This window comes from Vanderwaltozyma polyspora, genomic scaffold (assembly GCF_000150035.1).
Source record: "Vanderwaltozyma polyspora DSM 70294 KpolScaffold1031 genomic scaffold, whole genome shotgun sequence".
NCBI classification, from domain to species: domain Eukaryota; kingdom Fungi; phylum Ascomycota; class Saccharomycetes; order Saccharomycetales; family Saccharomycetaceae; genus Vanderwaltozyma; species Vanderwaltozyma polyspora.
In genome coordinates this window covers 172,002-186,089 of record NW_001834679.1, presented here as the reverse complement: position 1 = coordinate 186,089, position 14,088 = coordinate 172,002, and the positions used below count along the sequence as shown (strand labels likewise).

The following is a 14,088-nucleotide window of genomic DNA, read 5'->3' as shown; positions in this document are numbered from 1 at the left end:
TTGCATTGCATTGGCTTAAACACTGAAAAAATTTTGATCGTTGGTAATGAAATAAATTTTCAAACGGTGGAAATAAGGATTGAATTAAAGGCTGGGTAACACCGGGTAATTAGAAACTTATAAGAGGTTCTTGATCTTTAATGTAAGAAGAGGTGACAGTAAATGATTTAATGTTAAAGGTTATGATTATGATTATGATTATGATTATTAAACTTGTGATCTATTAAAAGTTGTGGAATGTAATTATTATTATTTAGATTAAATTATTATTGTTTTTTTTTGGACTTCCTGGAGAAGAAAGAGGAAAATTGGCTCTTTTTAGTTTTTGAATTAGATGTTAATTCTGGTGACAATTCATCAGTTGCACTGCTTGTAGCTGGAGATATTGGTTTTGGATCAAATGTTGAGATGTTTGCACTTTCAATGCTTGTTTCAGACAATATGGTACCTCTTTTTTGTGTATCTAATGGTGTTAGATAGGTTTGATTTGTTGAAAGTTGAATTGTGTGTCTGTTTTTATTTTGTTGTTGAATTCTACTGTTGCCATTCATTTTAGCATTGCTCAATGTATTGAATAGCGTTAGATTTTCATTTGTTATTGGCTTCTGCTGCTGCTGCTGTTGCTGTTGCTGTAGATGATGGTTTTGAGGGATGTCGTTTGTGGAAAACCGTTTCATTGGATTCGTAGGGGTGCGACTGGACTCCATAACGGGAGGATATCTTCCTGACATACCAGATCCATCGATGATTGATGAAGTTCTAGAGATATTCTCTGGTATTTCACTATAATTAGATGGTGTTCTGGAATGTGGTCGTTGTAGGTACGAATTGTTTAATCCAGAATCAATAGACATGGACATCGTTAAGCTGTTTCTAAACGTTTCAGCTTCAATGCTGCTGGTTCTTCTTATATCTGCGAAATCACTAGTTCTATTCTTTCGACTAGTTGGCCTGATAAGTCTATGTCCATTGTTTTGATAATTATTGTTACCAGTCTGTACACTATCAGCCAAACTGCCTCTTCTATCATAATAGTGGTTGTTAGAATCAGGTTGTTGAGTGAAGTATTGTTCACTCATACTAGGAGATGGTGCATGGTATTGTGGATAATTAGATCTTTGTTGCTGTTGTTGTTGCTGTTGCTGCTGTTGAAATTCAAACTGTTTAGATTTACCCATTTTAGACCTCCTCTGAAATTCAATATCTTGTTGCTTTTGTTGTCTCATTAAATTACTGTTACCATCATTTGGATTGTAACCATTTTTCATAATACTAGTACTAGGAGTACCTCTCCCGCTTGGGATTTTTGTAATACGATTGTTATCATTGATTTCATTATATATATCTGGAGTTTCTGAAAACCTTAGGTTTTTAACTTTATTATTTGAAGTCTCTAGTTGTCTGGCACTTAGCTCATCGAGCTGATTTTGTAATATATTGGCCTCTTTATTTAAGGTAAAAGTATATTGGGTTACTTTTTTGGAATCATTCTTGATTTGAATTATACTAAAATTCTTTTCGTCTAATGAAGCTTGCAATTCATCGAATTCTTTTTTCAATCTAGCGTGAGTCTTTAATAGCTGGATGTTGCCCTCATTATTTATATTGGATCTTTCAAATAATGTGGACTCACCTTGATTCATTTTAATCATCTGTGAAATAGTAAAGTGTAGAAACTCTAATCGTGGACATTCCACTGAAAATAATTTCGCTAATGCTCTAGGCTGTGAAAGTGTCAGTTCGATATCCGATAAATATATCTGTGACATAAAATTATGTACAAGTGGGGCTGTAAGATTATTTATCTTGTTAATAAAATTTGATTTCCATAAATTATGCATTACATCTCTACTGAATTTTTCTTTTAATCCCATTTTTCCCACTAACGATATCAGTTCATCATATATGCCATTAATTGATTTATTTTCATTTAGTAATGGTTGCAATTTATATGGATCTGAAATATTAAAAAATATCATTGCAGAATCGAAACATATCCTTTGCAATGCATAGAACCATTTCTTCGATAGATATTCTGAAGGTGACAAAGAACACAATTCTATTGTATCCTTTGCTAATAATTTTTTAAATAATCTCTGTAATGACAATAATAAAGTTTCAGATCTTTCATGATACGAGGTCAGAAGGGAACCTTCTGAAGTGATTCCAATTGTTCCTAGATATATATTATTTGCATCTTTATTTTTCAAAGAGTATTCTTTGAATGAGTTGTTACTTTTATTGTATCTGATGTCATATGAAGAGATAATGCTGAAAACAGTTGTAGATGGATCTAGGTATGGCTTGATAGTAGATTCTAATGATACGTAACCTGTACTTTCTATAATAATTTTTGTATTAGTATTAACTAAATGCTGTAATTGATTGCTATTTTTTTGAAAGTCATAAACCCAGCAAGGACTTAATATTACAATATCGAATATCAAATTTTGGTTATTATATTTTATTAATAAATCAGAAACTGTTTTGAAATGATTTTTTATCTGTAAGTTTAATTTCCCATATTTTTGAGTCTCCAACTGAAAATCTGTTATATCAGAATCATAAACGTTATATAGTTCGACATTTTTAGCTAACTGCAATCGTGAAGTATAAAAAATTACGTTTGGATGGTTTCCCAAGAATAAAACTTTTAAACTTGACATAGCGAATGGATATGGGATAAAAAGTTGGACAAATGCCAAAAATAAATAAGGATATATTTAATTTCACTTAACTTCAGTTCACCACTTCTAAAAGGTTATCCTTTATAATATGAATAGGTATACAATAGATACACTTGTCTTGTAATGAATTAAACTCTAGCTTGTAATTTCGAAACTTTAATATGATTAGAACACTATATTTAGAAATAATTTGAAAATGAAAAAGAAATTTCCACTGTAACTTCTTAAAACCTGAACCACCTCTGTCTGGATCAATGAATCAATTAGTTTAATAATTAAGAAATTCAAATATATACTATAATGTACAAGTAAAACAAGATTTGTTTGAAATATAACGAATGCTATTACTAGCACTAAAAGAAATGAAATTACAAAAAAAAGTCTATATATAAAATGAACTGATCAACCTAAAGGAACCAGAAACATAATAATATAATTAATCGTTAAAAGTATATAGTACACTTCGAATATTCGTAATATTTTTTTTTGCTTGTCTTCATGTCTGGCAAGAGATGCCTTCAAAATTCGAAACTTGGTTTAGTTTTAGAGACTAAGAATGTAAGAACAATTTTCTATATCAGTAGCGTACAGCCAGTGCAAAGTGTTAGTAGAAATGAAAGGTTTTAGAGAAGTTGCTTTAGAAGAAGAAAAAAAAACCTGAAAAGTTGGTATCTGAAATTGTAACTTTTCATTCGATGGGTCTGCTGATACTTTTAAAGCTGCAGTCTTCATTAGATTCGATTCGATTGGATTGGGTTGGGTTGGGTCTAGGTTGGGTTAGATTTGATTGTATATATTGTTAAGATAGAGAGGATTATTAGCAACCAATTTGATAGATGAACAAAGTTCGAAATTTACTAAGCCTTGTACAAGAGTGATAACAGAAAAAATCGAAATATAGGTACGTTGTTACTATATTAGGACAAAATTGAAGACAATAAGGTCGGTTGGTGTCAATAGTGATCTAATTTAACCTTATGGGGCAATGTGAACATTTAGAACGGCTATTAGATGATTAGAAGTTTATATTTATATTCATATTTAGATGTATATATATATATGAGAAGTGAGTGATTAGCATTAGCTTTTTGTAATGATGGTTTTCTTAGTTTGACCATTGATGAGTTCTTGTTAGTTATCGGTTGTCAATTGTCGATTGGCTCTGTTAATAAAACTCTTGATTACTATGGGCTGTGTCTCGTGTTTCTATATTTGGCAACAAAAATTAAAATTTAAGCGAGCGTTTCTTTTGTAAATACTTTTTGGTAGTGCCGTATTAAATCGTTTCTTTTTGATATATTTATTACTTCCGGAATAAGTAATTCCTAAGCATGGGGCGTAGCAGAGCTAACTCAGTTTTGAATTCGGTGAAACTAAAAGTTGGTAGCGAGATTATATCACGTTTCTTTGTTGTGATCACATGACTCGTCATGAATTTAGATGCGATGAGATGAGATGAGATGAGATGACCAGTGATTTAAGATTGATTGATATTAATGTACTTCATTCAAGTTAAGCATATTGATCTATCAAGACCCAAGTGGTAACAGTCGATGAATCAATACATATATGTTGATATTATACTAATATAAGGGACTTTGGTGTAGATTAAGAACGTAAAAGGAGCTACATACGGGAAAGAATAATTGCTGGTGGTATTAAAGTTAATATGGGATTTGTAGCAGTTGGGTATCCGTCTAGGACGAATAAAAGAATGAAAAGAATAAAAGACAGTAATAAAAAAATATGTACTTATAACAATAATATCACTGAAAAGAATAGTAATTCATCAAAACAAAATGCCAAACGTCAAAAAATTGAAAATACTGAAAAAGTTGAAATGAAAATACGCTATGATGGATTTAATGACCTCCCTCCTGAAATAATAGAACAAATATTTGTTTATTCAAGAATTGGAAACGATTTTTTAACTTTGAATAGCTATATTTCATCATGCATTAAACCCTCTTTTTCTCTTTTTAAAAGTATAATTTGGGCAAGATACATTATTAGTACGAATGATTCAGAAAAAAATCTTATAATATCAACAAATTTATTTAACAATTCAAGATTATCTGAGTTTTTCATTGAAAACTTAGACATTTATTTACCAAAGATTAAAAACTTTGCATATCCTGAACCATTTGAAAATATTAAATCAGGTAATATTACTGATTATCCAGACCATGAAGAAAAAATATTCTTTACAGATTCAGTGATAAAGAATTTCCGTTTGTTGAATAACCATGGTTCTTCCTTTCCTCCATTACTTAGTTTTTTCAAAATACAAAATCCTTCAGATGTTTTGGTATCTCTGATAGAATGGTATTTCCAAGAATCACATAATTATTCAATCGACGAATTCTTCAGTACACTACAGGTTATTTGGAATATTGAAGAAAACAATGTAGAGTCAGTTGAACCTTTGTTGACTATAATTAGATTATTGTTTACTGATGGACGCATTCAAAATAATCTAATATCAATTCTGACAGGAAATTCGGATTATTTCAAATCATCATCACATGAGCAAATGAAATTGGCATTGATAGAGAGATATATCATTGAATTTCATTCGAGTTCGGATATGGTAACTGCACATTTATCAGATTCATATATATGGAACTTGTTAAATGAAATTTCAAATATTAAGCTTATCGATTTATTTACAAAACATGGAGCCACCCCAGCATTCGATCAATTTTTCTGAGAGTTCTCTCAATTCTGATCATTAATTAATTTCTGCATTATTATTAGATATATAATTATACATCTAACATAATTATCTCATTTCATCAACGTCTAGGTGCTTTCGACTTATTCTAGCTTGATATCAAAACTTGCATTAGGTAGCGCCTACAGTTATTGAAAAATTGATATTTCAATGCTAACATGAGACTATATAACTAGCCTTTACAAGAAGAACTGTAGGTTTTAAGAGCTTTCAAACATGTAAGGTTCCTATATATCTGGAGGATAGGGCCAGATGATTCGAATTCTTCTTAGGAGTGGTTATTCTCGAAGGTCGTATTCTAATGTTGTTCCTCCAAAAATTTTCAAGAATTCAAATTGGCTAATTAAAAAACCTGTATTTAAATATTTACCAAAGGAAGAATTGGATAAAGACAAAATTAGATTTGATTTGAATCTAAAGAAATTGGATCCTAATAGTATATATTCTAAAGATTCCCAATTCAAGTCTTTGTTGGATAATGTATTACAGTACATTTTTAACAAAAAATGTATTTCATTTGCTGTTAATGAAGCATCAATGAAATTCTATACATGGTTGAAGTTAAGAAATTATATATATGAGCAATTGAATGATAAAGAGTTGGATTCAAAAATTAAGAAATATGAAGTGGGCATAATGGAAACGATTAGACCAACAAAGCCTTCTGATTTACTTTGCCAGTTGATTAAAGTGAACGAGATTAATGATGTGAAATGGAAAATAATTTTACAAGATTCTGTTAGTAATGATAAAATAACAAATTTTGATAAATATTTATATCTGATATCAAAAACATTTGACCATATCAATTTCAATGAAATCACACCAAATTTATTACCTTCTTTAGATACTTCGAATAAAATCGATATTCAGAAAAAATTTGAAATACCAAATCCAATTGAATGGTTTCCAGAAGCAAGAAAGATGAAGCGTACTATAATCATGCATCTAGGTCCTACGAATTCAGGAAAAACTTATAGAGCACTACAGCGTTTAAAACAAGCCCAAAGAGGCTATTACGCTGGACCTTTAAGATTATTGGCAAGAGAAATTTATGATCGTTTTAGGTTGGAAGGACATCGTTGTAATCTTTTAACAGGGGAAGAAGTGATTACAGATTTAAATTCAATTGGTACCCCAGCGGGTCTAACTTCAGGAACAGTAGAGATGGTTCCTCTTAATAGACAGTTCGATGTACTTGTCCTTGATGAAATTCAGATGTTAGCCGATCCAGAAAGAGGTTGGGCTTGGACAAATGCAGTGCTAGGAGCAAGAGCTCATGAAATCCACCTGTGTGGTGAAAAAAGTGTTCTGCCACTAATTAAGAAAATTGTAGATATTACGGGAGATAACCTTATTGTTAATGAATATGATAGACTAGGGAAATTAGAGATAGAATCTGACGTATTATCTAGAGGTCTACGAAGTCTGAGAAGAGGAGACTGTGTGGTAGCATTTTCGAAAAAGACTATATTGGACTTAAAATTAAAAATTGAAAAGCAAACTAAACACAAAGTAGCTGTAATTTATGGTTCTTTACCTCCAGAAACAAGATTACAACAAGCAAATCTATTCAACTCTGGTGAGTATGATGTTTTGGTGGCATCAGACGCCATTGGCATGGGTTTGAACTTATCTATAGATAGAATTATATTTACGACCGATACCAAATTCAATGGGCGTGAAATGATCAGTTTATCATCATCCAATGTTAAACAGATTGCAGGTAGAGCAGGCAGGTTCAAACAAGAAAATAATGGTAAAAATGGTAACTCTACAGTTGGGTATGTGACAAGTTTCGATAAAGAAGTATTGAAGTCAGTTAAAAGAGGGTTAGAGCAACCTATCGAATATATAGAGAGTGCTGTTATTTGGCCAACTGACGAAATCAACACACAAATCCTAAATAAATTGCCACCCAAGACGGAATTATCTGAATTATTAATTGAGATATCTAAAGAACTGAAGAAATCCTCTAATAATATGTTTATGTTAACCGACTTACGAAACCGGTTAAATCTAATCGAGGTGTTCAAAGAAGTTGATGGTATCCCATTAAATGACAAATTAAAGTTGAGTAATGCACCGATGAAAGATCTACCATTAGTAAGGCTTGCATTTAAACAATTCTGTGAAACCATTGCCAATAGGAAAACTAAAACAATTCTTTCATATAATCTTCCATTCGAACTGTTAGACTTTGATTGTATTTACGATGACAAATACGGATTAGACATGTACGAGTCATTGTATAATATTATTACATTATTCTTATGGTTAAGCAATAGGTATCCTAATTTTTTCGTTGACTTGGAATCAGCAAAAGATCTAAAAATTTTCTGTGAATTAATAATTTATGAGAAACTAGATAGATTGAAGAAAAATCCATACCAAAGGGGATTTCAAAATTCTATTAATATTGGTAAAACATTTAGAATGAGAGAGACTCTAGTTAAAAAGAATAGAGGTTGGCAAGATCGAAAATTAAATAGACAAAAAAGAATCATGTAAATATATAGTAACATAATAGTAATAATAATGCATAGTAGTGATCGATATCAACATCAGTATCAGCTCAGCTCAGCTCAGCTTCAACGGACAACAGTTCCCCCTCCCCCTCATCCTTACTGCCCCACAATTATATCTTCAAAAATCTCTCACTTTGCCTTGCCTACCAACTTAATCACAATCACAATCAGTAAGATTACCAAGAGTAGGCTAGCAAGATATGTGTCGTTACAGAACAAGAAGACACCAACCCACAATTGAACAAACAATAGTCGAAATGCAAAGAGTAAGCATTAAATTGTTCACAACCGTTAAATAACAATTATTATAACTCCGACCAGTAGTACCAACCAAATTTTATTCCTCTAAAAGGCATCTCTATATCTCTCTCTACATAATAGAGCCAACAAAGGTATAACCAAGATCAAGAAGAAACCAAGTCTAACTGACAAAGATATAAAGAAAAAAATAATACCCTCTTGATTGAATATGACTAGGCTGAACCTTCAAACAACCAAATCCAAATCCCATCCTGTTAAAAATGTAAAACAATACACGTTATACCAAGTTGTTGTTACATTAGACTGGAATGGTTGGATAATTGAAGTTTCTCCTTAAGAAAAGGCCCATTTTTACAACTTGACAAGACGTAATCAAACGGTTGCCCTTCTGTAATGTCTTAGGTCTTGGGTAATTGTCTCTGTTGAAATTATAGAATGGTCTCTTGTTAATTGCAACAACAACAACAACCATTCTGCTGCTGCTAGCCTAGGCTAACTCTCTTGTATTTAACGAGAAAAGAACTATAGATATATAGATATATAGATATTCTGGGCCTATCCAGTGCTACTTGATGTAGATTTGAAGCAAAGACTGCTGCTCTTATGAACTTTCGAACTCGATTACGAACTCGAAAGTGTGTAGGATTCTTTTTTTGGTTGTTTCGAAATTTATAATACCGTTTGTTGATATCTTTTTATTCAGACTTCATTAGAGGATATATATCTTTCTCTTGTCTTATTCGAAGGTTTTTGCTTAAATTTACATGATTCGAAATAGTCTTTTGATTTGTTATATATATATAAAGGACCAGGAATTTGTCTATAATGGTCTCACTTTGATAGTTTGAAATAGTACTTCTTGTATTTCCTCTTATTTATCATGTAGTTTATTCTTTTGTTTGGTTTCAAACAGTAAAGGAGGAGCATTTAGCAAAACTATTTGATATATTTAGCATTGATTTCAATTGTATCTATCTCTGTCTAGTTTTGTAGTTTGATTATTTTATAAATTGTATTAGTTACTTAGTTCCATTGATTTTGGGGGAACTGATACTTTGTAGTATATATATATACATATACATATTTCTCTATTCCAATTGAAGGGTCTGGGGTAGGAAGAATTAATTCTTTTGTTTTATTTTTGGTGTCTATACTGTTTCGATAATGGCTATAAAAGTGGTTGTCCTAGGTGGTACTGCAGGTACTGGTAAAACTAGTATTGCAGAAGTATTATATGAAAACTTGAAGCATACTAAGGATTATTCAGGTGTTGAATATATCGAAGGTGACCATTTACATCCAAAGAGCAATGTTGAAAAAATGGCTCATGGTATTCCATTACAGGATGAAGATAGATGGGGTTGGTTAGAACAAGTTTCCAAAACTTCAACAGAGGCTGCCAAGAAACATAAAGGTTTATGTGTTATTACTTGTTCGAGTTTGAAAAAGAGTTATAGAGATTATATAAGAACTACTTGTCCTGAAACTCATTTTTACTTTGTTATACTTTATGGTAGCAAAGAAGAGATTTTAAATCGATTGGAAAACAGAAAAGGTCATTTCATGAAGGCAAATATGATGGATTCTCAATTTGCTGATTTGGAATTGCCAAAGCCTGATGAACCTGGTTGTCACATTGAATATTTAGATGGGAAATCTTATGAAGAAATTAACAGAGATACCTTAGATACTGTTTGTGATCTATTGCAAATTGATTCAACTTAAATTAATTGATGATGATCTTACGAAATTTTTATGTGCACTATCTTACTTATTTGGGTCCCCATGTTGTCATGATAGTTACACAGACACACATACATATACACACATTCATGTTATATCAACGTCTCTATATGATTAAATAGTAGTATCTGTAAATATTTAAATATTCGATAATGAAATGAAAAAGTTTATAGTGATTTAAGTATCATTAATACCCATCTAGATCGACTTAACTAAATATTGTAATTATTCACTTGTTAATATGAATAATAATAGATATATGAATTATAATTTCGGTTCATTAGGATTATATCATTATTTGTAATTATTTATATGTGATTGAATTATAGAACGAAAAAAATTATAATAATTATAACAATAGAAAAGATTTAAAGTTATTACAACAAATGTTTACTATTATGGGAGGGGAATTAAATGAAGTACAGTATTTATTTTATTTAACTTCTGTTTGATAGCAAGTTAAATTAAACACTTCACCAGTAATTGTCTGATTGATTTGTGACAGTAGGCATGCTCATTTGTAAATATTGTAAACTGTTCTGGAATGGATGGTATTGTGCTTGAGTATCCATTATGCAATTATTTGTTAGATCACCTTGTTCATCTCCTCTCTTCTTATTCTTATCGTCATCTTCCTCGTTATCATTTTCATCCTCTGAATTATATGGAGATGCATGTGCTGAAATGTTTAACCCAGTAGATTTATTTCGAAGGAATGCATCAGTATCTTTTTCCTTACCAGGTGATTTATGACCATTATAGTACAGATCATTGATTTTGAGTATACCATTGTCTGTCTGTAATTTTTTAAAGCTTGAATTTGTATCAAGAATTGTGTTATTATCGTTAGTGCTATTGGGAGAAGTTGTTTCATTATCTGTCAAATTATTTTGGGAAGTTTCACTTAATTGTATTGTGCTAGACTCACCAAAAATAAACGATCTATACTGTTCGACGGTCAATGCAGGCACTTCATTCAGTGGACCATCTTTAGTTAGAGATGTCACTTGACTGACTTCATACATCAGTGTAGTTAAATCTATTCTATCATAGGGATTTATTTGTAATATTTTTGACAATAAGGTATATAAATCATCCGATAACGGTAAAATCTTTTTCAAAACAGCTTGATCCTGTGTATAGTAATGGAAAGTTTTATCATCATTTCTATGGGCTTTTGACCAAGGATTTCTTATGCATGTTAAATTGATCAAAATGATACCAATTGACCAGATATCACCAGTTGCAGTTGGATACAAATCCAATGGATTTGTGCACAATACTCTTTCTGGTGCCATATAATAAGAAGATCCCACGCATACGTTTGGTGCCAAATAATCTGAAGTAGTAGCTAAACCAAAATCACATAGTTTAACATTATCATTTTCATCTAGTAAAATATTTTCAGGTTTAATATCACAATGATACACACCCAGTTGGTGACAATATTGTAGTGCTGAACATAATTGTAAATAAACTTTCTTGATTAATAAACCATCGTTTTCGAAGTGATGGTTTTCAACAATGGAAGTGAACAAATCGTTTGGGAAATAATCCATTACAATAAAAGTTGCCAAAGGAGACTCTAGTACTTGATGTATAGTAACTATATTTTCATGTTGTTGTACTTTCAAATGTAATGCTATTTCTCTATAATGTGGGACTGTAGCTTGTAGTTGATCCTGAGTTAAACCTTCTATTGAGCTTAATTCAGTGGTTGGTAAAAACAGTTTATTTTGGAAAGTTTTGAAATAATGATACAGTTGTGTTAGTAGTACGTTACTCTTCTTCATATTACCAGTAGCTGAAATCGAGTTGACAGGGTTGAAAGAAGAAGGTTTAATTACTGCCTTGATGGCATAGTCCTTTTCAGTTGTGACATCAGTAGCACGAAACACTACACCGTAAGCACCAGATCCGATTTGAGAAGTGAAGAGATAATTGTTTATCTGACAATTAGTCAACATTTTTAATTCGGTATGGATCTGAGTACACTTTAAATAGTCTGTATTTTAAAACTCAATTGAAAACGATGAGAAAGGAACGTCGTTTCTTAAAATGTTGAATATGCTGAACCAAATGAATGATGGTGAGGGTATCTGACAAAATAAAAGAATGAAGAGGAAGTGGAATCTTTTACTTTATTATAAGAAATATAATGCAGTTTTTGTAATTATGAAGTGAAACAGGTTAAGGACTTCTCTTTCTTGTAAAGTTTTGAAGAAAACAAAAATAAAATGAAAAATTATCGTAGTGGTATTGGTATTGGCGAAGATGGTGGTAATCCCAACGTGATAGATAACCTAGCTAACTCGATAAAGGGAACAACAAGTGAAGTATAATTCTATTTAGATTAAACTGCCAACCAAAAATAAAATATAATATAACAAAATAAAAATATTTTGCTATCCAATCTCAATATATAAATTAATTTTTTTTATATTTTTTTCTTTTATAACTGATTTAGATTAGATATATGATTATAAAACCAATAAAAAAAATTAACTGGAAATACCAAAAAGATGAAAACCCAAAGCTTCCCAGTCCTGATTAAGTATTATCAATAAAGTAGTCTTATCCCAAGACAACAAACCCAGAGAATAAAAATGTATACAATATCAATGTATATATACTTTTATGATTATTTTATTATGTAGAAAATAAGAAAAAAAAACTTTCTTATTCTTGTTTCCTTTGCTTTACTTTCTAATGCTTGAACAGCTCCTACACATACAAATACAGACACTATCTCAATATAGAATCGAATACCCAAAAACACATCAAAAGGTCAAACCAAACAGTTGAACCAACTAAAATATATAGTCTTGAGTTCCAACCCATCAATCATTCAATGAATATATTTTCAAATTCCATTTGAGCATAATTTTTCACAAAGGAACTAACCGTAACAAGAAATTTCATCTCATCGATATCCCAACAGACCAACAACAACAACAACAACATCACAAGAGACATTTGGCAAGAGGATGTGGTAATATGTCACTACTCTGAAAGCTTTGGATTGGAATTGGGATGGTGAAGATAGAGAGAGCTTGATTGAATAATTAGCTAATTAGCTAATTAGATAGTTTATAGAACTCTAGTCTACGTTAGCCAAGTTTGGAGGGCAAGGGCAGTAGAATCAAATAGGAGGTGAGACAAGTTTGTTCAGCTTCAGCTTTAGCTTCATCATCGAGTTGAAGCTGAGAAAGAAAGAGAGAGAGAGCTTTGAGCAAGACGAGAAAGGACAAGACAAAATAAGACAAGGCAAGGCAAGACCAGATATTTGTTGTATTGCGGTGGTAGTGAGCACTTAATAGTAACAGAGCAATAGTGAAAATAAAAATAAAAGTAAAAGTAGAAGTGAAAAAAAAACCATTTTCTGTTTAACTAGACAGCAAAGGTTTCAAGCCAACAGTGTTTGAAAAAGAACTGGAGAGACCTCTAAAATGGTACTGAAAACACACACACGGTTGGGATTTCATCTCTGGGCTACTTGAGTTGAGTTTTAGTATATAGCTAGAGTTTTATACTGTGTGATATGCAATTTCAGTTGCATTGTAAGTAGAAAAAGATACAACAGACCGTTACAGTTCCACTTCTTCTTCTCGTCGTGGGTGTTATCTTGTAGCACAAACACATCTCATTTTAAAATTACATATATCCTCTAATGATTATTCCACTTACCTCTAATTTACTCTCTTGAAACATTTCCATCTATTACATAAAAAGAAGTGTAACTGATTGATTAATCCTTCTAAATTAAACTGGGATAATTACCTATGGACTACTAGATTCATTTGTTTGTATGCATGTATGATGTGTGTGTGGGTGTCTTTCATCACTTCACCTCTTATTCTTGTTTTATGATAACTAGACCTTCCTCACTCACCAAAAGAAACTATGTATTAGCGTTGCACTGCTTGCTTTTTTGACATCACTGGATTTTTTATATATCTATTACTTGCTTTACAACTACAGTTTAGACCCATAATCAAGTTGCAATAAACAGATGTAGCTTTAAGCCACCTGTACAAGAAGGTGTGATGTATTTTTTTTAGTTTCCTTCTTCATCTAGTGCTATATTATCTAATACGTTGGTTTTGACACAAATGAAAGGAGAACAGGACTTCAA

At 31.4% G+C, this 14,088-nt stretch overlaps 5 protein-coding genes across 5 annotated transcripts; 3 read left to right on the top strand and 2 right to left on the bottom strand.

The window, feature by feature from the left end:
* Positions 1-266: 266 nt before the first annotated feature.
* Positions 267-2,666, bottom strand: Kpol_1031p71 (uncharacterized protein; the record flags this gene model as incomplete). The annotated part of the gene is made up of 1 exon (XM_001645972.1): positions 267-2,666. The coding sequence occupies one exon, from the start codon at positions 2,664-2,666 to the stop codon at positions 267-269; it is 2,400 nt and encodes a 799-aa protein (XP_001646022.1).
* Positions 2,667-4,356: 1,690 nt separating this feature from the next.
* Kpol_1031p70 (uncharacterized protein) lies at positions 4,357-5,397 on the top strand (the record flags this gene model as incomplete). The annotated part of the gene is made up of 1 exon (XM_001645971.1): positions 4,357-5,397. One exon carries the CDS (start codon positions 4,357-4,359, stop codon positions 5,395-5,397), a length of 1,041 nt encoding a protein of 346 aa, XP_001646021.1.
* A 276-nt stretch (positions 5,398-5,673) lies between these two features.
* On the top strand, positions 5,674-7,932 carry SUV3 (ATP-dependent RNA helicase SUV3; the record flags this gene model as incomplete). The annotated part of the gene is made up of 1 exon (XM_001645970.1): positions 5,674-7,932. The coding sequence occupies one exon, from the start codon at positions 5,674-5,676 to the stop codon at positions 7,930-7,932; it is 2,259 nt and encodes a 752-aa protein (XP_001646020.1).
* Positions 7,933-9,374: 1,442 nt separating this feature from the next.
* On the top strand, positions 9,375-9,935 carry Kpol_1031p68 (gluconokinase; the record flags this gene model as incomplete). Its single annotated transcript, XM_001645969.1, has 1 exon — positions 9,375-9,935. The coding sequence occupies one exon, from the start codon at positions 9,375-9,377 to the stop codon at positions 9,933-9,935; it is 561 nt and encodes a 186-aa protein (XP_001646019.1).
* A 491-nt stretch (positions 9,936-10,426) lies between these two features.
* VHS1 (putative serine/threonine protein kinase VHS1) lies at positions 10,427-11,920 on the bottom strand (the record flags this gene model as incomplete). Its single annotated transcript, XM_001645968.1, has 1 exon — positions 10,427-11,920. One exon carries the CDS (start codon positions 11,918-11,920, stop codon positions 10,427-10,429), a length of 1,494 nt encoding a protein of 497 aa, XP_001646018.1.
* Positions 11,921-14,088: the final 2,168 nt, after the last annotated feature.